We start from the raw sequence: 24,662 nt of genomic DNA on the forward strand, positions 1-24,662 counted from the left end.
ACGCCCAGCCAGTGCCTCAGATTTTTGTTTTTAGTTAAAATAATAATAAAAATTCTCATTTTTGAAAGTGGTTTTTTTTTTTAAAGTAAAGTAGGAGTCTCTAACAATTTTTTCTCCTGGGTATTTTTGTTCCTATCATCTACTTAAGCCCTTCAGTGTAGCACCTCCATCTCTCTTGACTTTTAACTACCGGCACCGCGTAACCACGGCAGTGAAAAAAGAATGACCCTTAATGTCTTTTAAAGGACCTCATATCTTCCAGAATCTATGTATTTAAAACATTAATGTGATACATATTAACGCACGAGAAGCTTAGCGCCTACAGTGAAGTGTTCCAGAACGCACCAAGTTCATTTCCTGTTAATAAGGTCCATGTGCATGCACTTGATTCACACTCTCTAGGCTCTACAGTAAAGAGAGAGAGAGAGAGAGAGAGAGAGAGAGAGAGAGAGAGAGGCGGGGGGAGCAGTGGGACGCAATCAGGAAATTATTCTGTTACTACAATTTATTTTATGTAAAAGTGACAATGAAAAATATTCAAAATTATTTTAAAAGTTACTAAACTCCTAGACTCTATGCCATTTTAAGCAGTAAAAATAAGGAATTAATGAAAAAAAAGTTTATAAAACAATGGGGAAAAAAGAATGGCCTTGAAATCCAGTCCTCAGTTTTGTTTTTTGGGTTTTTTATTTTTCTTTTGGTTTTTTGTTTTTTTTGAGACAGGGTCTTGCAAGCGCTGTCACCCAGGCTGGAGTGCAATGGTGTAATCATAGCTTACTACAGCCTTGAACTCCTCAGCTCAAGCAATCCTCCCACCTCAGCCTTCCAAGTATCTGGGACCACAGGCGTATATCACCACACCTGACTAATTTACTTTTGTTGAGACAGGGTCTCACTATATTGCCCAGCCTGGTCTCAAACTCCTGGGCTCAAGTGATCCTCCTGCCTTGGCCTCCCAAAATGCTGGGATTGTAGGCATGAGGCACCATGTGCCTAATAACTTGGCTCTTTTTAAAAATGCATTTCCTTCTACCTGTTTTTCCCATTACTCTGGGTCATTCGGTTATACCAGATCTCAGGGCTACACCTGTTTCTTGCCACAGGTCAGGTATAACTCTATCTAGAGCACAACTGAGTGTTTTCCAAGTGGCCCATGGGAAAGGGAAGAGGGGACTCAGCCTGTTGGCTTTCCATTATAGGATGTTCCCAGACTCCCACATCACCACCCAGCCAAGGCGGCTCAGGGCTGTGTCTGCTCAGCTGACCCTGGCATCTGCATGGTTTCAAGACCCAGGTGCACATTCAGGCTGGCACAGGCGAATCTGCTCTTAATCTCCAAAACAAGAGTGATGTTAGTAGCCCTTGTTCCTATAATATGCACACACAGCCACTTACACAGTTTTAGAAAAATATTCCCTAGTCACTTGCCTAAAGGCTGTGGAGCTGTAGACTTTGAAAACAGCAGCTAAATTTTTTTTTTTTTTTCTGTTCTCTCTGACTTAGAAATTTTCTTATGAAAGTCAGATTTTGAGACAGATTTGTAAGATTGTATATTTATAAGTTTGCCCATGACTTCAGATGTCAGAATCTCTGAAGTCATCGGCAGAACTCTTAGTATGGTTAGGATCAAGGCCCAGACCCTGAGCTGTTGATATTGCCTCCTCATTTCCACTCATCCTTCCCGCTGGTCTCAGGCAGCCAGCATCTCTAGCCCACCCCTGTTCTAGCATCGCTGGGCTGGGCTGAGAACTGAGCTAGTTGACTTGAAGGTGAATTCCTTATCTCTCTTCCCTCCTGCCGAGAGCCATGGAACAGTGGGTCTGATTTCTCCAGGGACTCTAGATGGCACTACCTGTGCCTTTTCACTCTCTCTTCTGCCCTGTCTGTCTGAACAAGAACAGCTCTCTTCTGCCTTAGCTTTGAAAGGGGGCTGGAGTTTGAATGCCAGTGAAGTCTTTCCTCTGTTCCTCCTAGGTCATCTCTCACGGTACTAGAGAGTCTGATTCTGTAGTGATGGAGGCCAGAGAAGGGCAGAAAGGACAGGAAGGAGAGACAGAGAGAAACAGAAATAATGAACTCTAAAATTCATTTAAATTTGAGAAACGCCTGATATATTTTGGCAACATGGTCAAATTACATGTAGATGTGCTTTGGTCTTCCTGGCTATTTTTTTAAACTGTATGTGGCTCGTAGGAAAAACCTAATTGTGACTTTCAAGCAGAAGCATTATTGTAATAATATGAGAGCCAAAAGAACATTTATGGAAAATAGACTTCCAAACCCTCTCATTTTGCACATGAGGAAAGAATAGACCCAGAAAGGTAGCATGACTGCCCAGGGCCACACGGCGAATTCATAGGAGAGCCGGGACCAGGGCGCATCTCCTGACTCTTGGTCTGGTGCTGTCCTCATCCACGCTTGCTCATTGCTCTGTCTGCTGGGATCTGGGGGAGTCAGGGTCTGAGAAGCGATCCCTGAACAGCAAGCCTAGCATCCTTCATTTCCTTTTTGCTTCTAGTCAAACCAGGCAGTGTGAGGCACATCATTCAGCACTTTGAGAACATTCAGCAGCATGACGCCCCAGAACCTGGGACCCGGCGACACTTGATGGGAAGCTTTCCCGAGGACCTGCTGGAGAGTGACAGGTAGCAGTGGCTGGATGGGACTTGCCAGCTGCTCAAAGAGTAGGGCCTGGGTGGGGCTGATGCTAGGGTTTCATTCCAGCTACCTTACCCATCTCCACTAGCCTCTAAGCTCCCTGTACAGAACTTCCTCCCCAGCCCCAGTATCTTCAGGAGACACATTGTTTGCTGGTGAGCAGGCCAGTAGGAGAGCAAGAATATCCCCGACTTCCAGCCCAAGAACGACACGCTTCTAAAATTCCCTTTGGATTTACCACCTGACGACTCAGTAGCCTTCGTCTAAGATCCAGCTAGATATTATAAAGCAGTTAATCAGGAAACCCTCAGTGACAAGGATAAGGAAGACTATAGTGGGGGCAAGAGGAAATCCTGAGAAATAAAGACCCAGCAGGCAAAAGAAAGTCGTTTCCTGTCTGTATGTGAAAAAGAGAGCCAGAGATGAGGTTCTGCTGGGTACTTTAACGACCAGGGATGTAACTATAGGCATCATGTCCACCTCAGCAAAGAGAGGCCAAGTGGATTGATTACAAATGAATTGTTTTTTCCTTTTAAGAAGGAAAAAGGGATTGAGACACTGGCATCTCTCATATTCTCCTTCCTGGTCAGGTTCTAACTAGAGTCCTTGTCTGGCATGAAAACATATTCTTGGACTTCCTTGCTCTTGACTGTAGCATGACAACAATCAAGTCATGTCTAAAATCCTACAGCCAACACTTAAAATCAAATGCCTGTAGTCAGAAGTATTCATGCAAATTATTTAAGTCACCCTCAAGGTATAGTCATATGGTCTTATAGGGGGGAATAATGCTTGTGTACACTCAAGCCTGAGAGCCATTGAGGTGGAGTACAGGCAGGCATGAAAGCAAGTCAGCACGTAGTAGTCTGGATATTCAAGCCATTTTGCCTTTGATTTTTTTTTTTTTTTTTTGAGACAGGGTCTTGCTCTGTTACCCAGGCTGGAGTACAGTGGTACAGTTATAGCTCACTGCAGCCTCAAACCCCTGGGCACAAGAGATGCTCCCATCTCAGCCTCCTGAGTAACTAGGGATACAGGCATGCACCTGGCTAATTTTTTTTTTTTTTAGACAGTCTTAAGTTGCCCAGATTGGTCTCAAACTCCCGACCACAGCAGTCTTCCTGCCTGAGCCTCCCAAAGTGCTAGGATCATAGGCATGAGCCAGTGCACCTGGCCTATTTTGCCTTTGAAACAACTAATTGCCAGGCCAGGCACAGTGGCTCACACCTGTAATCCCAGCACTTTGGGAGGCCGAGGTGGGTGGATCACTTGAGGTCAGGAGTTCAAGACCAGCCTGGCCAACATGGTGAAACCCCGTCTCTACTAAAACTACAAAAGAATTAGCCAGGCATGGTGGCAACCGCCTATAATCCTAGCTACTCGGGAGACTGAGGCAAGAGAATCGCTTAAACCCAAGAGGTGGAGGTTGCAGTGAGCCGAGATTGCACCACTGCACTCCAGCCTGGGTGACAGAGCAAGACTCCATCTCAAAAAAAAAAAAAAGAAAGAAATAACTGATCATCAAACCGTGAGTCAAGCTTTCCTGCTTGAGTGCAGGTTACTCCTTCTGTTTATCTGAAGCCTTTTTTCAGCTTAACACTTATTTAAAGATTTTGTTGAAAAAAAAAAAAAAAGATTTTGTTAATTAATACACAAGTTATGTGATTCCTGTGGTAGGGGACCAGAGAAGCTCAGCCAGCAGCCCCCCTCACTGGGTTGCCATGCAAACCAGCCAGGTGAGGAGGCCCCACACCGTCCTCAGATCCTACTCCATCGCCCATTCTAACACAGGAGTCCATGATGGAATCTCATGACATCTCACCCTGGGTTGGTTTCCTCCTTCAGGGTAGAACTGGATGACTCAGACGTGTTCCATGGTGAACCTGAACCTGGGGAGCTGCCTGGAGGTAAGGGCCCTGAACTGTGCAGTGGGAGCCAGCACAGGTTGGGTGTGAGTGTGGGGGTGATGGGAGAGGCCATCAGGGCCCAGGGTGTGAGTTTTTGATGAAGAGTATAGAAGAAACAGGGTGGGAGAAAGAGTCTGGAGGAGGAAGGAGAGCAGACTGAATAGACTTAGGCAAGTGTGAACTCACCTGACCAGAGATTCCCACCCAGCCTCTCTGGGTGATGGCATCAGCCGTGTAGGAAGAGGAGCAGCCTGACGGGGTCCCCTGCATCCTCCAGCCAGGGATTACTGCTGGGGAGAGAGATGCGTGCCGCAGCTACAGGAATGGGAAACATGGGGGGCCGGGGCGCTCAAAAGGCTTCACATGCACTTACCGTGATGGGATTGGTAGAGGGGACGGCGTTCTCATTGAGAGCTTGTGTGTGGAGTAACCTGGGGTCTTAGGTTTCAGGAGAAATTTCAGGCTTCCTGGCTGGGTCCCTGTTGTTTCCTTCTGCTTAGAATGCTTTTCCTCCTAACGCCGCACCTCCTTCGCGTCTGTTCCTGTGTCCCCTTCACGCAATCTGTTTAACGCCAGCACTGCCCAGCCCTCACGCCCTACTCTGTTGTTTTCTTCTTTCCCGTGGAAGTTAGCGCCTTCTAACAGACTGCATAACTGACTGAAGTGTCTATTTTTGTGTGTCCCTCCACTAGAATGTATGCTTAGCATGGGCAGGGATCTTTTTGTTTTGCTTACTGTTGTATGCTTAGAGCCTGGGACAGTGCCGGCCAAAGGAAGTGTCCAGTGACAATGGTAGAATGACTCGGTGTTCCCAGCCCCTTGGCTCCAAAGCTGCACACGGGCTCTCCCATACGTGCCCTCTCCCTTTCCCTGCCTGGCAGTCTTCTCATCCAAAGCAGGTACTGGGCCCGAGCAGAGGGTCCAAGGGAAGCACCCGGTCCTGTTGGAGGACCCTAAGCAGGAAGGCAGTGCGGAGGAGGAGGAACTGGGTGTCCTGCCTTGCCCTTCCACATCCCTGGATGGAGAGAACCGGGGCGTCAGGACAAGGAACCCCATCCACCTGGCCTTCCCAGACCCTCTGTTCATGGAAGGCCTCACTGATTCTGCTCTGGAAGATGGTGAGTGCCTCAAGGCCCTGGCGTCAGCCTCTGGTCCCCAGTCGCACAGCCTATGTAAACTGACAGGCGCCTGCACCCTCCACCTTCCCAAAGGCTCTCCCTGGTGTGCTTGAGGAGAGGTGGATGCGGCGACAAATGTCATTGCCCAGCCAACCCCCACCAGCTAGTTGGCCAGAGCCCTCCAGCTCTACCTGTGCCTGAGGTCACCACCTTGGGTGGGGTCGGTGATGCAACACAACGATCCTTCTGACGTGGTGTGCAGTCCCGTGCTGGGAAGACATCACCCTGTTTCACCTCCAGTGGAGAACCTGCGACGCCTGGTCCTGTGGATCCTGCTGCCAGGTCTCAGCATGGAAACTCAGGATGCCCGGGAGCCCGAGGACGACGTGACACCCACACCTTCTGTCATCAGCGTCACCTCTCACCCCCGGGACCCAGGCTCCCCAGGGCAAGCCCTCCCTGGGGGTGAAGGGGACAACACCCAGCTTCCAGGGCCGAAGGGGGAACGGCCAGAGCAGGAGGACGTGGCTCTCCGTTCTCCGGAAGATCTACCCCCAAGGACCAGAAATTCTGGGATATGGGAGTCTCCAGAACTGGATGCGAATCCGGCTGAAGAGGCTTCAAGCACAGAGGCAGCAGGAGGTTACAAAGTTGTGAGAAAAGGTAAAATAAATGGGCATGTCCAGTGCGGGGGAAGCACCCTTGCTAGGTGAGATAAGTCTTCGGGACAGCTGCTTCCTTCCCTGTATTCCCCCTGGGTGTCGTGTGAGCAGAGACCTACACTGGGTCCTGGAAGAAGGGGACACGCCGATATCAGGCAGGCTTTGGAGGTGGACAGTGGAGATTCAGAGCTTAGCTCTGCCGCTTAATATCTGCGTGGCTTTAGAGAAAATTGTGAATCATCGCTCAACTTCATTTTGTAACACATAAGGACATTTCTTTCTGCCTGGCACAAACCAACTACCAGAACCGGTCTCTGTTAGCGCTCCTCACTGCGCTTCTGGTCCCGGGGAAAAGAGCCACCCTTCCCAGGAGCCTCAGCCCCGGACAGACAGGGCAGGGGCACGCAGCCCCTCACGCCAGGCAACAGCGCCACGGGCAACAGAGGTGGCAGCTGGGACTAGAGGGTGTGGAGGACGAGGCTGGGAAGACACCTGGCGAGTGAGGGGTCTGGGGAGTGAGCAAGGTGACAGGAAGGCAGCCAAGGTTGGGGAGCACCACGGGCGGCCTTGAGACAAGAAAAGCGGAGACAAGCCCGCAGGGAGGCAGACAGGTTTGCCTGGCCCAAGCAGTGAGCCCAAAGAGGAAGGTCCCCACCCCGGGAAGAGTGGGCTAGTCTGAGAGGGTGGCAAGAAAGACAGAACAAAGCCTGGGGCATGCACGGGGTGGGGTTCCACGCTGGGGGTCTCGCGGCAGGGGCTTCCTGCCCTCCCCTGGGGCTCCGCTCTGCCTCCCTTCCAGTAGCATTTTTCATTCCATCTGCCCGAGGCCTGCCTGTCTCCTGGGTTTCTGGGAACTGACCTTCCTTCTCTCTCTCGGTGAATTGGTGGAAACTTCTCCGCGCTGCCCGGGATGTCATCGTGTATGATCTTGTGTTCACCTTGTTCTTCCCGTTTTCTCCTCCCCTGCCCCCACCTCCTGCCCTCTCTCCTTCCTGCTCGCTCTCCCTTCCCTTTCCTTGTCTTTCGGTCTCTCCTCTTCCTGGTGGTGGTGGTGTCGGTGCAGCTGAGGTGGCAGGCAGCAAGGTTGTCCCTGCACTACCAGAGAGTGGCCAGTCAGAGCCTGAGCCGCCTGAAGTGGAAAGCGGAACAAAGGCTACGGGTAATAACTTTCTCCTCGGAGCCAAAGACAGGCCAGGACTGGCGTGTGGGACCTGAGGGCAGAGCCGGACCCCTGCCCGTGGTCACACACACACACCCACCAGCTCCCTCAGCTGCCCAGAAAGGGGAGGAGGAAGATGTGGACCTAAGGACGTGGATGGTCCCTGTGCTGTCCGTCCAGCCTTAAGAAGCCACCTGTCCAGGCTCCCGTTTAGAGCAGCAGGGATAAACACCAGCGTGCAGTTGTGAGAGGGGCAGGGAAGCCTGGCCTGGTGCCAGGAGCCCAGTGTCCTTCACCTGATGTTCGAGCAGCTGCTTCCCCACCCCAGACGCCACTCCAGTGTCACTGTGGAAAGCAGCTGAAAGGGCCTCCCAGGTTCCACAGTGGTTCTCTGAGCTTCCTGCCTGTCAGGAACCCTCCAAATCTTTCCTCCAGCTGTCTCTGACACCCCTCGGTTGGGTCGAGGGACCTCCAGAGGCTCGTGGCATGGGTGGCAGAGGAGCAGGGCAGGGCTGCAGTTCATCCAGAGCTGGAGTCAGGCAGGGTGAGAGGGCTGCTGCCTGCTCCTTTTAGAAGAAGAGCCTGAAACCAGCCCCTGATCTGTTTACTCAAGGAGGGGGAGCCACTCCCATTTCCCCAAACAAAACACTGCAGCCCGACACTTCTCCCTTGAGTTCACTGCTCAGCATCTCCCCCAGGTTGGGGCCAGACTGAGCAACGTACCGTCTAGAAAGGCTGGGGACCAGGGCTTTTAGGGGGCTGGCAGACAGTGAGCAAGGCCCATGTGCTCAGACTTCACATGGAGAGGGCTGCCTGGCCTGCACTATCAAGCAGCTGGGGAACCCCACGGGAGCGGGGGGATAGCTCCAACTTCTCTGTTTGCCTCCTGATCACTTTTCTCTTCTTGTGGGGACAGGGAACTGCTTTTATGTCAGCATGCCAGCAGGACCTCTGGACTCAAGCACCGACCTTTCAGGGGCACCCACGAGCCCCCCTCAGCCTGCCAGCCTCCCTGCAGGGCAGATAGAGCCTCAGCCTCAGCTGCAGGGAGGCAATGGAGATCCAAGACGCTCTCCCCAAAGCTTCAGGGATGTGGGCATGATCTTCCATACCATCGAGCAGCTCACCATCAAGCTCAACAGGCTCAAGGTGAGGGAAACAGGGCTTGTCCCTGCAAGACTCCAGTCCATCACCCCAAAACCATTCCCTATGAGCCCTAGATCCTGTCCTGGCCCAGGGATCTTCCCCCAGCTCACCCAACCACCCTTAAATCACACCCCCTTCCCCAAGGCCCAGCACAGATCAGAGTGTGACCCCTTCCCCAGGGGCCTTAGCAATAGAAGGACTTGAGCAGACAATCCCCCACCAACTCTTCCAGGACATGGTGCTGGCCCACAGAGAGCTGCCCAAGTCCCTTGGGGGAGAGTCGTCTGGTGGCAGCATGCCTGTGGGCAGTTTCCACACAGAAGCAGCAGCAGCTCGATGGACAGATGGCTCCCTCTCACCTCCCACTAAGGAGCCCCTGGCTTCTGACTCCGGGAACAGCCATGAACTGGGACCCTGCCCTGAGGATGGTGAGTGAAGCCAGGTCCCTCTCAGTACCTGCCGTCAGGGAGAGGTCCCCCAATTTGTGAGGACACATTGCCAAGCAGTAAGAGATGGTGGTTCTGAGAGTCTGGTTTCCCCTTGAGTGAAACGAATTCATTCCCTCAGCTTCAGAGAGGGACCCCACAGACGCTTCCCTGCAAAATGGGGAGCTTAGAATTGAGCCCTCTTATTCCTTGTGCTATGGAGGTAACAAACCAGGAGGAGCCTGGTGTCACATCTGAGACTTTTTTCCTTTTTTTAATTATTTTCATTATTTGTGTGTGTGTGTGTGTGTGTTTATATATATTATATTTGAGATACGGGCTTGCAGGTGCACACCGCAGTGCTGGCCTAAGACTCGTGCTTATTAAATGGCGCAGAACCATACTGGGTGGGCCAGGCTATGTTGTAACTCAGGAAGACTTGGCACATAGCCTTGATTTTTGCCACTACCTTTTCATTTTCTGGCTTGATGTAACTTGTATTTTGATTCTTAAAACATTGATGTGACTTTTAATGGTTTACTTCTGTTTTGGTTTTTCTTTTAGCATTTCATATTCCCTTGTCCCTGTGGAAGGTAAAAGGACCATTTTCTTTGGGTTTGTCTTTGCATTAGCATTGAGTTTCCATCTCCCAAATCCTGTCTTTTCTGTTCCTCTTCCCTCCCTTTCTTTCTCCTCTCCATTTCTCTTATGCATTGCTCTTTGTTGCTAAAGCTGCTGTGTGCTGCAAACCCTGTGAGGGGTTGGGGAGGGCACCACCCTCATGCCAGGTACCAGACCTTGTCTCCTAACCCAGAGTTTCAGGGGGCAGTGCCCCTTCTTCTGCAGGGACAGCTCCTTCTGGTAGTTGTGGCCAAGGCTAGACTTCTGGTTCCTCTGGCAGTTTTTTCACAGCTGGAGGCCTTTTCTCTATTATTCAGTCACATCTCCATGGATGAGCATTCCAAAAATCCAGAGTTCTATATAAATGAGAGGAATCCTCACACATTGAAGGGTCTTGCAGTGAAGCAGAGCACCTCAGATTTTGTTTTAAATTTTTTTTGGAGACATATTCTCACTCCTGACCTCAAGTGATCTGCCCACCTTGGCCTCCCAGAGTGCTGGGATTACAGGTGCAAGGCACCACGCCCAGCCAGTGCCTCAGATTTTTGTTTTTAGTTAAAATAATAATAAAAATTCTCATTTTTGAAAGTGGTTTTTTTTTTTAAAGTAAAGTAGGAGTCTCTAACAATTTTTTCTCCTGGGTATTTTTGTTCCTATCATCTACTTAAGCCCTTCAGTGTAGCACCTCCATCTCTCTTGACTTTTAACTACCGGCACCGCGTAACCACGGCAGTGAAAAAAGAATGACCCTTAATGTCTTTTAAAGGACCTCATATCTTCCAGAATCTATGTATTTAAAACATTAATGTGATACATATTAACGCACGAGAAGCTTAGCGCCTACAGTGAAGTGTTCCAGAACGCACCAAGTTCATTTCCTGTTAATAAGGTCCATGTGCATGCACTTGATTCACACTCTCTAGGCTCTACAGTAAAGAGAGAGAGAGAGAGAGAGAGAGAGACAGAGAGAGAGAGGGGGGGGGGAGCAGTGGGACGCAATCAGGAAATTATTCTGTTACTACAATTTATTTTATGTAAAAGTGACAATGAAAAATATTCAAAATTATTTTAAAAGTTACTAAACTCCTAGACTCTATGCCATTTTAAGCAGTAAAAATAAGGAATTAATGAAAAAAAGTTTATAAAACAATGGGGAAAAAAGAATGGCCTTGAAATCCAGTCCTCAGTTTTGTTTTTTGGGTTTTTTATTTTTCTTTTGGTTTTTTGTTTTTTTTGAGACAGGGTCTTGCAAGCCCTGTCACCCAGGCTGGAGTGCAATGGTGTAATCATAGCTTACTACAGCCTTGAACTCCTCAGCTCAAGCAATCCTCCCACCTCAGCCTTCCAAGTATCTGGGACCACAGGCGTATATCACCACACCTGACTAATTTACTTTTGTTGAGACAGGGTCTCACTATATTGCCCAGCCTGGTCTCAAATTCCTGGGCTCAAGTGATCCTCCTGCCTTGGCCTCCCAAAATGCTGGGATTGTAGGCATGAGGCACCATGTGCCTAATAACTTGGCTCTTTTTAAAAATGCATTTCCTTCTACCTGTTTTTCCCATTACTCTGGGTCATTCGGTTATACCAGATCTCAGGGCTACACCTGTTTCTTGCCACAGGTCAGGTATAACTCTATCTAGAGCACAACTGAGTGTTTTCCAAGTGGCCCATGGGAAAGGGAAGAGGGGACTCAGCCTGTTGGCTTTCCATTATAGGATGTTCCCAGACTCCCACATCACCACCCAGCCAAGGCGGCTCAGGGCTGTGTCTGCTCAGCTGACCCTGGCATCTGCATGGTTTCAAGACCCAGGTGCACATTCAGGCTGGCACAGGCGAATCTGCTCTTAATCTCCAAAACAAGAGTGATGTTAGTAGCCCTTGTTCCTATAATATGCACACACAGCCACTTACACAGTTTTAGAAAAATATTCCCTAGTCACTTGCCTAAAGGCTGTGGAGCTGTAGACTTTGAAAACAGCAGCTAAATTTTTTTTTTTTTTTCTGTTCTCTCTGACTTAGAAATTTTCTTATGAAAGTCAGATTTTGAGACAGATTTGTAAGATTGTATATTTATAAGTTTGCCCATGACTTCAGATGTCAGAATCTCTGAAGTCATCGGCAGAACTCTTAGTATGGTTAGGATCAAGGCCCAGACCCTGAGCTGTTGCTATTGCCTCCTCATTTCCACTCATCCTTCCCGCTGGTCTCAGACAGCCAGCATCTCTAGCCCACCCCTGTTCTAGCATCGCTGGGCTGGGCTGAGAACTGAGCTAGTTGACTTGAAGGTGAATTCCTTATCTCTCTTCCCTCCTGCCGAGAGCCATGGAACAATGGGTCTGATTTCTCCAGGGGCTCTAGATGGCACTACCTGTGCCTTTTCACTCTCTCTTCTGCCCTGTCTGTCTGAACAAGAACAGCTCTCTTCTGCCTTAGCTTTGAAAGGGGGCTGGAGTTTGAATGCCAGTGAAGTCTTTCCTCTGTTCCTCCTAGGTCATCTCTCACGGTACTAGAGAGTCTGATTCTGTAGTGATGGAGGCCAGAGAAGGGCAGAAAGGACAGGAAGGAGAGACAGAGAGAAACAGAAATAATGAACTCTAAAATTCATTTAAATTTGAGAAACACCTGATATATTTTGGCAACATGGTCAAATTACATGTAGATGTGCTTTGGTCTTCCTGGCTATTTTTTTAAACTGTATGTGGCTCGTAGGAAAAACCTAATTGTGACTTTCAAGCAGAAGCATTATTGTAATAATATGAGAGCCAAAAGAACATTTATGGAAAATAGACTTCCAAACCCTCTCATTTTGCACATGAGGAAAGAATAGACCCAGAAAGGTAGCATGACTGCCCAGGGCCACACGGCGAATTCATAGGAGAGCCGGGACCAGGGCGCATCTCCTGACTCTTGGTCTGGTGCTGTCCTCATCCACGCTTGCTCATTGCTCTGTCTGCTGGGATCTGGGGGAGTCAGGGTCTGAGAAGCGATCCCTGAACAGCAAGCCTAGCATCCTTCATTTCCTTTTTGCTTCTAGTCAAACCAGGCAGTGTGAGGCACATCATTCAGCACTTTGAGAACATTCAGCAGCATGACGCCCCAGAACCTGGGACCCGGCGACACTTGATGGGAAGCTTTCCCGAGGACCTGCTGGAGAGTGACAGGTAGCAGTGGCTGGATGGGACTTGCCAGCTGCTCAAAGAGTAGGGCCTGGGTGGGGCTGATGCTAGGGTTTCATTCCAGCTACCTTACCCATCTCCACTAGCCTCTAAGCTCCCTGTACAGAACTTCCTCCCCAGCCCCAGTATCTTCAGGAGACACATTGTTTGCTGGTGAGCAGGCCAGTAGGAGAGCAAGAATATCCCCGACTTCCAGCCCAAGAACGACACGCTTCTAAAATTCCCTTTGGATTTACCACCTGACGACTCAGTAGCCTTCGTCTAAGATCCAGCTAGATATTATAAAGCAGTTAATCAGGAAACCCTCAGTGACAAGGATAAGGAAGACTATAGTGGGGGCAAGAGGAAATCCTGAGAAATAAAGACCCAGCAGGCAAAAGAAAGTCGTTTCCTGTCTGTATGTGAAAAAGAGAGCCAGAGATGAGGTTCTGCTGGGTACTTTAACGACCAGGGATGTAACTATAGGCATCATGTCCACCTCAGCAAAGAGAGGCCAAGTGGATTGATTACAAATGAATTGTTTTTTCCTTTTAAGAAGGAAAAAGGGATTGAGACACTGGCATCTCTCATATTCTCCTTCCTGGTCAGGTTCTAACTAGAGTCCTTGTCTGGCATGAAAACATATTCTTGGACTTCCTTGCTCTTGACTGTAGCATGACAACAATCAAGTCATGTCTAAAATCCTACAGCCAACACTTAAAATCAAATGCCTGTAGTCAGAAGTATTCATGCAAATTATTTAAGTCACCCTCAAGGTATAGTCATATGGTCTTATAGGGGGGAATAATGCTTGTGTACACTCAAGCCTGAGAGCCATTGAGGTGGAGTACAGGCAGGCATGAAAGCAAGTCAGCACGTAGTAGTCTGGATATTCAAGCCATTTTGCCTTTGATTTTTTTTTTTTTTTTTTGAGACAGGGTCTTGCTCTGTTACCCAGGCTGGAGTACAGTGGTACAGTTATAGCTCACTGCAGCCTCAAACCCCTGGGCACAAGAGATGCTCCCATCTCAGCCTCCTGAGTAACTAGGGATACAGGCATGCACCTGGCTAATTTTTTTTTTTTTTAGACAGTCTTAAGTTGCCCAGATTGGTCTCAAACTCCCGACCACAGCAGTCTTCCTGCCTGAGCCTCCCAAAGTGCTAGGATCATAGGCATGAGCCAGTGCACCTGGCCTATTTTGCCTTTGAAACAACTAATTGCCAGGCCAGGCACAGTGGCTCACACCTGTAATCCCAGCACTTTGGGAGGCCGAGGTGGGTGGATCACTTGAGGTCAGGAGTTCAAGACCAGCCTGGCCAACATGGTGAAACCCCGTCTCTACTAAAACTACAAAAGAATTAGCCAGGCATGGTGGCAACCGCCTATAATCCTAGCTACTCGGGAGACTGAGGCAAGAGAATCGCTTAAACCCAAGAGGTGGAGGTTGCAGTGAGCCGAGATTGCACCACTGCACTCCAGCCTGGGTGACAGAGCAAGACTCCATCTCAAAAAAAAAAAAAAGAAAGAAATAACTGATCATCAAACCGTGAGTCAAGCTTTCCTGCTTGAGTGCAGGTTACTCCTTCTGTTTATCTGAAGCCTTTTTTCAGCTTAACACTTATTTAAAGATTTTGTTGAAAAAAAAAAAAAAAGATTTTGTTAATTAATACACAAGTTATGTGATTCCTGTGGTAGGGGACCAGAGAAGCTCAGCCAGCAGCCCCCCTCACTGGGTTGCCATGCAAACCAGCCAGGTGAGGAGGCCCCACACCGTCCTCAGATCCTACTCCATCGCCCATTCTAACACAGGAGTCCATGATGGAATCTCATGACATCTCACCCTGGGTTGGTTTCCTCCTTCAGGGTAGAACTGGATGACTCAGACGTGTTCCATGGTGAACCTGAACCTGGGGAGCTGCCTGGAGGTAAGGGCCCTGAACTGTGCAGTGGGAGCCAGCACAGGTTGGGTGTGAGTGTGGGGGTGATGGGAGAGGCCATCAGGGCCCAGGGTGTGAGTTTTTGATGAAGAGTATAGAAGAAACAGGGTGGGAGAAAGAGTCTGGAGGAGGAAGGAGAGCAGACTGAATAGACTTAGGCAAGTGTGAACTCACCTGACCAGAGATTCCCACCCAGCCTCTCTGGGTGATGGCATCAGCCGTGTAGGAAGAGGAGCAGCCTGACGGGGTCCCCTGCATCCTCCAGCCAGGGATTACTGCTGGGGAGAGAGATGCGTGCCGCAGCTACAGGAATGGGAAACATGGGGGGCCGGGGCGCTCAAAAGGCTTCACATGCACTTACCGTGATGGGATTGGTAGAGGGGACGGCGTTCTCATTGAGAGCTTGTGTGTGGAGTAACCTGGGGTCTTAGGTTTCAGGAGAAATTTCAGGCTTCCTGGCTGGGTCCCTGTTGTTTCCTTCTGCTTAGAATGCTTTTCCTCCTAACGCCGCACCTCCTTCGCGTCTGTTCCTGTGTCCCCTTCACGCAATCTGTTTAACGCCAGCACTGCCCAGCCCTCACGCCCTACTCTGTTGTTTTCTTCTTTCCCGTGGAAGTTAGCGCCTTCTAACAGACTGCATAACTGACTGAAGTGTCTATTTTTGTGTGTCCCTCCACTAGAATGTATGCTCAGCATGGGCAGGGATCTTTTTGTTTTGCTTACTGTTGTATGCTTAGAGCCTGGGACAGTGCCGGCCAAAGGAAGTGTCCAGTGACAATGGTAGAATGACTCGGTGTTCCAGCCCCTTGGCTCCAAAGCTGCACACGGGCTCTCTCATACGTGCCCTCTCCCTTTCCCTGCCTGGCAGTCTTCTCATCCAAAGCAGGTACTGGGCCCGAGCAGAGGGTCCAAGGGAAGCACCCGGTCCTGTTGGAGGACCCTAAGCAGGAAGGCAGTGCGGAGGAGGAGGAACTGGGTGTCCTGCCTTGCCCTTCCACATCCCTGGATGGAGAGAACCGGGGCGTCAGGACAAGGAACCCCATCCACCTGGCCTTCCCAGACCCTCTGTTCATGGAAGGCCTCACTGATTCTGCTCTGGAAGATGGTGAGTGCCTCAAGGCCCTGGCGTCAGCCTCTGGTCCCCAGTCGCACAGCCTATGTAAACTGACAGGCGCCTGCACCCTCCACCTTCCCAAAGGCTCTCCCTGGTGTGCTTGAGGAGAGGTGGATGCGGCGACAAATGTCATTGCCCAGCCAACCCCCACCAGCTAGTTGGCCAGAGCCCTCCAGCTCTACCTGTGCCTGAGGTCACCACCTTGGGTGGGGTCGGTGATGCAACACAACGATCCTTCTGACGTGGTGTGCAGTCCCGTGCTGGGAAGACATCACCCTGTTTCACCTCCAGTGGAGAACCTGCGACGCCTGGTCCTGTGGATCCTGCTGCCAGGTCTCAGCATGGAAACTCAGGATGCCCGGGAGCCCGAGGACGACGTGACACCCACACCTTCTGTCATCAGCGTCACCTCTCACCCCCGGGACCCAGGCTCCCCAGGGCAAGCCCTCCCTGGGGGTGAAGGGGACAACACCCAGCTTCCAGGGCCGAAGGGGGAACGGCCAGAGCAGGAGGACGTGGCTCTCCGTTCTCCGGAAGATCTACCCCCAAGGACCAGAAATTCTGGGATATGGGAGTCTCCAGAACTGGATGGGAATCCGACTGAAGAGGCTTCAAGCACAGAGGCAGCAGGAGGTTACAAAGTTGTGAGAAAAGGTAAAATAAATGGGCATGTCCAGTACGGGGGAAGCACCCTTGCTAGGTGAGATAAGTCTTCGGGACAGCTGCTTCCTTCCCTGTATTCCCCCTGGGTGTCGTGTGAGCAGAGACCTACACTGGGTCCTGGAAGAAGGGGACACGCCGATATCAGGCAGGCTTTGGAGGTGGACAGTGGAGATTCAGAGCTTAGCTCTGCCGCTTAATATCTGCGTGGCTTTAGAGAAAATTGTGAATCATCGCTCAACTTCATTTTGTAACACATAAGGACATTTCTTTCTGCCTGGCACAAACCAACTACCAGAACCGGTCTCTGTTAGCGCTCCTCACTGCGCTTCTGGTCCCGGGGAAAAGAGCTGCCCTTCCCAGGAGCCTCAGCCCCGGACAGACAGGGCAGGGGCACGCAGCCCCTCACGCCAGGCGACAGCGCCGCGGGCAACAGAGGTGGCAGCTGGGACTAGAGGGTGTGGAGGACGAGGCTGGGAAGACACCTGGCGAGTGAGGGGTCTGGGGAGTGAGCAAGGTGACAGGAAGGCAGTCAAGGTTGGGGAGCACCACGGGCGGCCTTGAGACAAGAAAAGCGGAGACAAGCCCGCAGGGAGGCAGACAGGTTTGCCTGGCCCAAGCAGTGAGCCCAAGGAGGAAGGTCCCCACCCCGGGAAGAGTGGGCTAGTCTGAGAGGGTGGCAAGAAAGACAGAACAAAGCCTGGGGCATGCACGGGGTGGGGTTCCACGCTGGGGGTCTCGCGGCAGGGGCTTCCTGCCCTCCCCTGGGGCTCCGCTCTGCCTCCCTTCCAGTAGCATTTTTCATTCCATCTGCCCGAGGCCTGCCTGTCTCCTGGGTTTCTGGGAACTGACCTTCCTTCTCTCTCTCGGTGAATTGGTGGAAACTTCTCCGCGCTGCCCGGGATGTCATCGTGTATGATCTTGTGTTCACCTTGTTCTTCCCGTTTTCTCCTCCCCTGCCCCCACCTCCTGCCCTCTCTCCTTCCTGCTCGCTCTCCCTTCCCTTTCCTTGTCTTTCGGTCTCTCCTCTTCCTGGTGGTGGTGGTGTCGGTGCAGCTGAGGTGGCAGGCAGCAAGGTTGTCCCTGCACTACCAGAGAGTGGCCAGTCAGAGCCTGAGCCGCCTGAAGTGGAAAGCGGAACAAAGGCTACGGGTAATAACTTTCTCCTCGGAGCCAAAGACAGGCCAGGACTGGCGTGTGGGACCTGAGGGCAGAGCCGGACCCCTGCCCGTGGTCACACACACACACCCACCAGCTCCCTCAGCTGCCCAGAAAGGGGAGGAGGAAGATGTGGACCTAAGGACGTGGATGGTCCCTGTGCTGTCCGTCCAGCCTTAAGAAGCCACCTGTCCAGGCTCCCGTTTAGAGCAGCAGGGATAAACACCAGCGTGCAGTTGTGAGAGGGGCAGGGAAGCCTGGCCTGGTGCCAGGAGCCCAGTGTCCTTCACCTGATGTTCGAGCAGCTGCTTCCCCACCCCAGACGCCACTCCAGTGTCACTGTGGAAAGCAGCTGAAAGGGCCTCCCAGGTTCCACAGTGGTTCTCTGAGCTTCCTGCCTGTCAGGAACCCTCCAAATCTTTCCTCCAGCTGTCTCTGACACCCCTCGGTTGGGTCGAGGGACCTCCAGAGGCTCGTGGCATGGGTGGCAGAGGAGCAGGGCAGGGCTGCAGTTCATCCAGAGCTGGAGTCAGGCAGGGTGAGAGGGCTGCTGCCTGCTCCTTTTAGAAGAAGAGCCTGAAACCAGCCCCTGATCTGTTTACTCAAGGAGGGGGAGCCACTCCCATTTCCCCAAACAAAACACTGCAGCCCGACACTTCTCCCTTGAGTTCACTGCTCAGCATCTCCCCCAGGTTGGGGCCAGACTGAGCAACGTACCGTCTAGAAAGGCTGGGGACCAGGGCTTTTAGGGGGCTGGCAGACAGTGAGCAAGGCCCATGTGCTCAGACTTCACATGGAGAGGGCTGCCTGGCCTGCACTATCAAGCAGCTGGGGAACCCCACGGGAGCGGGGGGATAGCTCCAACTTCTCTGTTTGCCTCCTGATCACTTTTCTCTTCTTGTGGGGACAGGGAACTGCTTTTATGTCAGCATGCCAGCAGGACCTCTGGACTCAAGCACCGACCTTTCAGGGGCACCCACGAGCCCCCCTCAGCCTGCCAGCCTCCCTGCAGGGCAGATAGAGCCTCAGCCTCAGCTGCAGGGAGGCAATGGAGATCCAAGACGCTCTCCCCAAAGCTTCAGGGATGTGGGCATGATCTTCCATACCATCGAGCAGCTCACCATCAAGCTCAACAGGCTCAAGGTGAGGGAAACAGGGCTTGTCCCTGCAAGACTCCAGTCCATCACCCCAAAACCATTCCCTATGAGCCCTAGATCCTGTCCTGGCCCAGGGATCTTCCCCCAGCTCACCCAACCACCCTTAAATCACACCCCCTTCCCCAAGGCCCAGCACAGATCAGAGTGTGACCCCTTCCCCAGGGGCCTTAGCAATAGAAGGACTTGAGCAGACAATCCCCCGCCAACTCTTCCAGGACATGGTGCTGGCCCACAGAGAGCTGCCCAAGTCCCTTGGGGGAGAGTCGTCTGGTGGCAGCATGCCTGTGGGCAGTTTCCACACAGAAGCAGCAGCAGCTCGATGGACAGATGGCTCCCTCTCACCTCCCACTAAGGAGCCCCTGGCTTCTGACTCCGGGAACAGCCATGAACTGGGACCCTGCCCTGAGGATGGTGAGTGAAGCCAGGTCCCTCTCAGTACCTGCCGTCAGGGAGAGGTCCCCCAATTTGTGAGGACACATTGCCAAGCAGTAAGAGATGGTGGTTCTGAGAGTCTGGTTTCCCCTTGAGTGAAACGAATTCATTCCCTCAGCTTCAGAGAGGGACCCCACAGACGCTTCCCTGCAAAATGGGGAGCTTAGAATTGAGCCCTCTTATTCCTTGTGCTATGGAGGTAACAAACCAGGAGGTGCCTGGTGTCACATCTGAGACTTTTTTCCTTTTTTTAATTATTTTCATTATTTGTGTGTGTGTGTGTGTGTGTGTGTATGTGTGTGTTTATATATATTATATTTGAGATACGGGCTTGCAGGTGCACACCGCAGTGCTGGCCTAAGACTCGTGCTTATTAAATGGCGCAGAACCATACTGGGTGGGCCAGGCTATGTTGTAACTCAGGAAGACTTGGCACATACCTACTTGACGTAAGGGCTTTCGGGGCTGATGCAAGTGGAGTTCGGTAGATAGCCCTTTTTCAAGCCCTACAAGAAACTAGGGTTTCTGGAGGAGAGGGAAGGTGCTGAAGGAGCTCCTCTCATGAGCCTGAACACTTTCTAGACAAAACGTGGAAGCGGTGGCCTCAGGCTGGCCAGTTCCTCACCTTCATCCTCCTCCCGCAGGCTCTGACACCCCCTGGAAGAGAGCGCAGCAGATGCAGCCACATCACCAGGACCATAACCGTGCAAACCACCAAATCCCTTGCATCCCCACTCCTTCAGGGACTGGCCTGAGCCCGGACCCAGGGTGGGGGAATCCTAACTCTCCTCACTGTGAAGGAGGCAGTTGGGGAAACTCGGATCCAGCCAAGGCCTTGTGGGAGACCAGCATGTTGCTTGGTCTGCCCAGATCAGTGTCAAGTTTCAGTGTCTAGTTTCAGTGTCTTTTCCCTCCCTTAGCCCAACCCTCTAAGGCCTGGTGTCTCCTAAGGATGCTGACTGCATCTGAAAGGCCCCCAATCACCACGGCTGCCCTCACCCCATACACGTGCGTACGCGTGCACGCCTGGACGTGCGCTGCCCTCAGACATGCAAGTGACAGAAGGAGACTTCTGTGTAAATGCACTTTCTTCCTCCCCTCTTTCTCCACAAGACCCCAGGCGGAGGTGGGTGCCTCCCCTCCCCGTTGTCACTTTGGTCCTATAAACATGCATTTATTGTATGTGCATCTTTGCTGTTGTAAATAACTTTGACCTTTTTTGTTCCTGTTCCTGGAGCGCTGGAGACAGTTACGGAAGGAGCTGCTAAGGGAAGAGGGGGTTCACTTGTATCTCCTAGTTAACCTGCATGGGGCTGGAGACCACATTCCAGGAGGGGCTGGGATGAGAGGTACCAGGCAAGCCTGGAATCCCAGGGGTATGCCCTTTGCCTCCATTCCTCCCGGCAGCTTACCTCCAACTCTGGGAAGATGCTGCGCTTCTCTCTGCTCCCGATCTTGATCCCTTTTATCCTGCTTGGCTTCTGCTCAGGGATGGTTATCTCTGGGGCCAGAAGAGGAGCCAGAATGCACAGTGCACATTTCTGATACCACCCAGGCTCCCTCCCCAGAGAGAACAGGCTAGGTGAGGCAAAGACACCCCCCAACCATGGGTTTGGGTGCAGTAGAAATGGCTGGAGGGGGCCAGGCGTCGTAGCTCACAACACCAGCAATTTGGGAGGCCAAAGTGGGAGGATCACCTGAGGTCAGGAGTTCTCAACCAGCCTGGCCAATATAGTGAAACCCCTTCTCTACTAAAAATACAGAAGTTAGTAGGGCATGGTGGTGCATGCCTGTAATCCCAGCTACTGGCTAGGCTGGGACAGGAGAATTGCTTGAACCCAGGAGGCGGAGATTGCAGTGAGCTGAGATCGCATCTGTGCACTCCAGCCTGGGCGACAGAGTGAGACTCCATCTCAAAAAAAAGAAGAAAAAGAAAAAAGAAATGGCTGGAGGGGGACCCCAGCTAGGTGGGTGGGTTCTTTGAAGACGGAGCCACAGAGCTCCAGCTCCGACGAAGGGGATGTGGAGAGCAGTGGCTCAGGACATCCGGGCCGGATGAGGCTCCCCACGTCATCCCACTGTGAGAAGGAAATCAGGCCCAGAGAGACATGGTGAGGTGAGCTCCAAGCAGGCGCGCTCAGGCCCAGAACAGCCTCCTGCACCCTGCCCAGCACTCTTTCCTCCTCCATGTGGGAAGGTGCTGCCCAGGGGCGCCCGCACTTACTCCCCTTGCCTGCCTTTGTGGCGTCTTCTTTCTTAGGGGTTCCTTGTGCGGGCAACTGCCCAGCCCCTGACTTCTCCTCTTTCTTGGTCAATTCCCGTGGAGAATGTGAGAAGAGAAGTGCAAGTCCCACCTCTGGAGGGGATGAGCAGTGGTGAGGGAAGGAGAGGGGTTAGGACCGGAGGCTCTAGGGGGAATTCAAAGGCCCATGTGGCCTTCTTCCCTCTACCGCCTCTGCACGTGATGGAAGTCCCCTCCGCTGTCCATCCAGCACCCAGGCTCTGTCCCATTGCACACCTACCCATGATTTCTCCTTTTTCTTGCCCAGGCCCTTAGGGGTTTTCATTGCCTGCGTCTTGTCTGTCTTGTCCACCAATGCGCTGTTGCTGATCCCTACCATCTGACTCTTCTCACAGTCTGTTTTGGAGTCCCCGTGTCTCGAGGAGGAGGGCTGTGCTCACAAATGGGAAGGGAGGGAGGAAGAAGCCAGAGCCCCCTCCTCAATGGGGGCATGAAAGGTAGCTGCACCCGTACTTGGGGAGCAGTGGAGCTGACAGCACCTCCCACCCACCTCCCTGCCTAAATGCTACAATAATTTGTAATGGACTCCTCTGGGGTGAGATGCTTTGGAGAAGAAATAGAAATAGCAGAGGGACCTGGGTGGGGGTGAGACAAAGGGTGAGGCAGGACCTCAGACTGTCATACTGGGGGGAAAATAGCAGCTAACTTTTATTGAGCTAAGTGCCAGGTGCTATTTTAAATGAATTGCAGGAATTAAGTCATTAAATCCTCTCAACAGTCATGAAATAGGTACAGTCATCCCCACTTACAGATGAAGAAACTGAAGCAAGGAGAAGTTAAATAACAGGCCGGGCACAGTGGCTTATGCCTGTAATCCCAACACTTTGGGAGGCCAAGAGGGGCCGGATCACTTGAGACCAGGAGTTCGAGACCAGCCTGGTCAACACAGCGAAACCCCGTCTCTATTAAAAAATACAAAAATTAGCCAGGCCTGGTGGCACACACCTGTAATCCCAGCTACTCAGGTGGTTGAGGCAGGCGAATAGCTTGAACCCTGGAGGCGGAGGTTGCAGTGAGCCGAGATTGTGCCACTGCACTCCAGCCTGGGCAACAGAGCCAGACTCCATCTCAAGAGAAAAAAAAAAGTTTAGTTATCCCAAATATCCTGCACATAATGAAATAAAGCAAAATATTCTACCATTAAAAGAAGAAGTTTAGTAACATGCCCAAGGTCACAAGCTAGGATATGGATGAACTGGACTTCAGGTCCAGATGGTCTAAATCTAGTGTCCTGTCTCTCAACCAATACACTCAACTGCCCATAGGGTGGTTCTGCAATTAGAGCCCGCCCAGCAGCGGCTTGGCAAACGTTTATGCAGAAGTCGGAGGGAAAAAGTCATGACAGAGGATGGAGATTTAACCGGATGTCCAGTTTGCCGAAAAGCAGCGGACTTCGGAAGTGGGCTCGAGGGTTAGAGGGCCTGGGCCCTGGGGATTCCTCACCGATCGCGAGCGTTCCTGCGTCCCTTTCTCCAGCAGGAGGCGCCGGCGCTCCACCACCTCAGTGTGCGTCAGCTCGAAGGGTCGCAGGACCTGCGGAAGGCGGGTGCCCCGAGGTCGGACGCCAGCGAAGTCAGGGTCGGCTCCCCCGGCCAGTCCTCGTCCCGGACCCACCTGATCGGCACACCCACCTCCGCCAGCTTCAGGGCGCCCTTGTCCTGGATGCGGTTGTGGGCCAGGGACAGCCAGAGCAGGGAACAGTTAAGCCGGAGGCCCTAAGGGGTGGTCAGGGAGGCGTGAGCCGCCCGAGCCGCACCTGCTCCCAGCGGGTCTCTCCCCGCTGCGCACTCACGTCCGCGATGTGGTTGAAGCCCAGGTTGAGCGAGACGAGGGTCCGGTTGCAGCTGCGCAGCGTGGACAGCGCCTGGCCCAGGAGTTGCGCCCCGCGGTCATCGATGTTGTTGTTGCGCAGAGACAAGCGCGCGATCCTGGGCAGCCGGAGGGAGAATGTGGGTCGCTGGAAACTCGGTGCAGGGCGTCCGCCGGAATTTAGGACTCTTGACGGCTTGAGGAGCCGTCTGGTCTGAGGATGTAGGGGCAGGAATCGAGGGCCCTTGCCGAGATGGTAGGGGGACAAGGACGGCTGGGGACTAAAAATGGCTTGGGATTTCAAGGCAGCCCCAGAGGAAGGGGTGAGGGCCGGGAGTCTCACATGCTGTCCATCATGTCTTCCTATGGCTCCTTTTGTTCAGAGAATTATGAAGCAAACAAACGGGCCGTTTTTCCTATCACTCGGCATCCAATGTCAATGCAGATACAGGAAAACTAAATCAAAACTACCCTGCGCAAAGGAAGATAATGGTGACACATGGCAGCCACTGGGCCTTGGTACTCTGAAATCCAACTGGGCAGGCATTGTGAAGCCACACTCTTCCCATTCCAATATACCAGAAGTGGCAGAAGTTCCTTTTAAGGTGTTGATTCTGTTCTCTGGAAAGAACTCCTTTTAACTTTGCTATGCATTTTTTTGCCATAGGTAGAATTATCCCTTTTTTATACTGTTCTCTATAATCAAACCTGAAGTGTGTACTGTGGACTATGCCCTTCTTGGTTAGGTAACTTTGCAATTCACTTTTCTTTTTAAAATTTTTTGTTATTTTTTTCTTTTCTATAGTTTCCACTTTTATTTCAGATTCAGGAGTTGACATGGTTTGGTTATGTGCTCCCACCCAATCTCATGTGAGACTGTCATCCTCAATGTTGGAGGAGGGCCTGGTGGAGGTGACTGGATCATGGGGGCAGACTTCCCCCTTGCTGTTCTCATGATAGTGAGTGAGTTCTCACAGGATCTTGTTGGTTAAGAGTGTGTAGCACTTCCACCTTCGCTCTCGTCCTGCTCTGTCACGTGAAGATGTGCCTGCTTCCTTTTTGCCTTCTGCCATAATTGTAAGTTTCCTGAGGCCTTCCCAGCCATGCTTCCTGTACAGCCTATGGAACTGTGAGTCAATGAAACCTCTTTTCTTTCTAAATTACCCAGTCTCAGATAGTTCTTTATGGCAATGCAAGAATGGACTAATACAGGGGTATACACTTGTAGGTGTGTTACA

General features: G+C 51.7%; 4 protein-coding genes across 9 annotated transcripts in view; 3 read left to right on the forward strand and 1 right to left on the reverse strand.

Annotated features, from left to right (window-relative positions):
* LOC110567596 (rho guanine nucleotide exchange factor 11-like) overlaps positions 1-2,607 on the forward strand; it is a 48,071-nt gene extending 45,464 nt beyond the window's left edge. Inside the window, 1 exon segment of the mRNA XM_064370548.1 lies at positions 2,519-2,607. Coding sequence (XP_064226618.1) covers positions 2,519-2,536 — 18 coding nt within the window. The 3' untranslated portion in view covers positions 2,537-2,607.
* LOC135272269 (rho guanine nucleotide exchange factor 11-like) lies at positions 1,890-12,822 on the forward strand. Of its 4 annotated transcripts, none has more exons than XM_064370552.1 (9): positions 1,890-2,645; positions 4,504-4,565; positions 5,447-5,683; positions 5,984-6,346; positions 7,409-7,504; positions 8,421-8,653; positions 8,883-9,078; positions 9,640-9,668; positions 12,734-12,822. In XM_064370552.1, the coding sequence occupies exons 1-9, from the start codon at positions 2,608-2,610 to the stop codon at positions 12,749-12,751; spliced, it is 1,272 nt and encodes a 423-aa protein (XP_064226622.1). In that variant the 5' UTR covers positions 1,890-2,607; the 3' UTR covers positions 12,752-12,822. The 4 variants fall into 4 exon arrangements, with proteins under 4 accessions (XP_064226622.1, XP_064226623.1, XP_064226624.1 ...); XM_064370553.1 differs by having other exon boundaries at positions 1,891-2,645; positions 5,462-5,683; XM_064370554.1 differs by having other exon boundaries at positions 1,891-2,645; positions 5,465-5,683.
* Positions 12,777-20,759, forward strand: LOC135272268 (rho guanine nucleotide exchange factor 11-like). Of its 3 annotated transcripts, none has more exons than XM_064370549.1 (8): positions 12,777-12,860; positions 14,719-14,780; positions 15,676-15,897; positions 16,198-16,560; positions 17,623-17,718; positions 18,635-18,867; positions 19,097-19,292; positions 19,958-20,752. In XM_064370549.1, exons 1-8 carry the CDS (start codon positions 12,823-12,825, stop codon positions 20,206-20,208), a joined length of 1,461 nt encoding a protein of 486 aa, XP_064226619.1. In that variant the 5' UTR covers positions 12,777-12,822; the 3' UTR covers positions 20,209-20,752. The 3 variants fall into 3 exon arrangements, with proteins under 3 accessions (XP_064226619.1, XP_064226620.1, XP_064226621.1); XM_064370550.1 differs by having other exon boundaries at positions 15,679-15,897; positions 19,958-20,750; XM_064370551.1 differs by lacking the exon at positions 17,623-17,718 and having other exon boundaries at positions 19,958-20,759.
* LOC135272236 (leucine-rich repeat-containing protein 71-like) lies at positions 20,243-23,781 on the reverse strand. Its single transcript, XM_064370456.1, has 8 exons — positions 23,768-23,781; positions 23,408-23,543; positions 23,247-23,330; positions 23,059-23,148; positions 21,838-21,985; positions 21,538-21,633; positions 20,726-20,814; positions 20,243-20,278 (listed from the first exon to the last, which is right to left on the reverse strand). Exons 1-8 carry the CDS (start codon positions 23,779-23,781, stop codon positions 20,243-20,245), a joined length of 693 nt encoding a protein of 230 aa, XP_064226526.1.
* Positions 23,782-24,662: the final 881 nt, after the last annotated feature.

The sequence above is a fragment of the Aotus nancymaae genome, unplaced genomic scaffold, assembly GCF_030222135.1.
Source record: "Aotus nancymaae isolate 86718 unplaced genomic scaffold, 86718_ANA_hifiasm-v0.15.2.pri h1tg000108l, whole genome shotgun sequence".
Taxonomy (NCBI): domain Eukaryota; kingdom Metazoa; phylum Chordata; class Mammalia; order Primates; family Aotidae; genus Aotus; species Aotus nancymaae.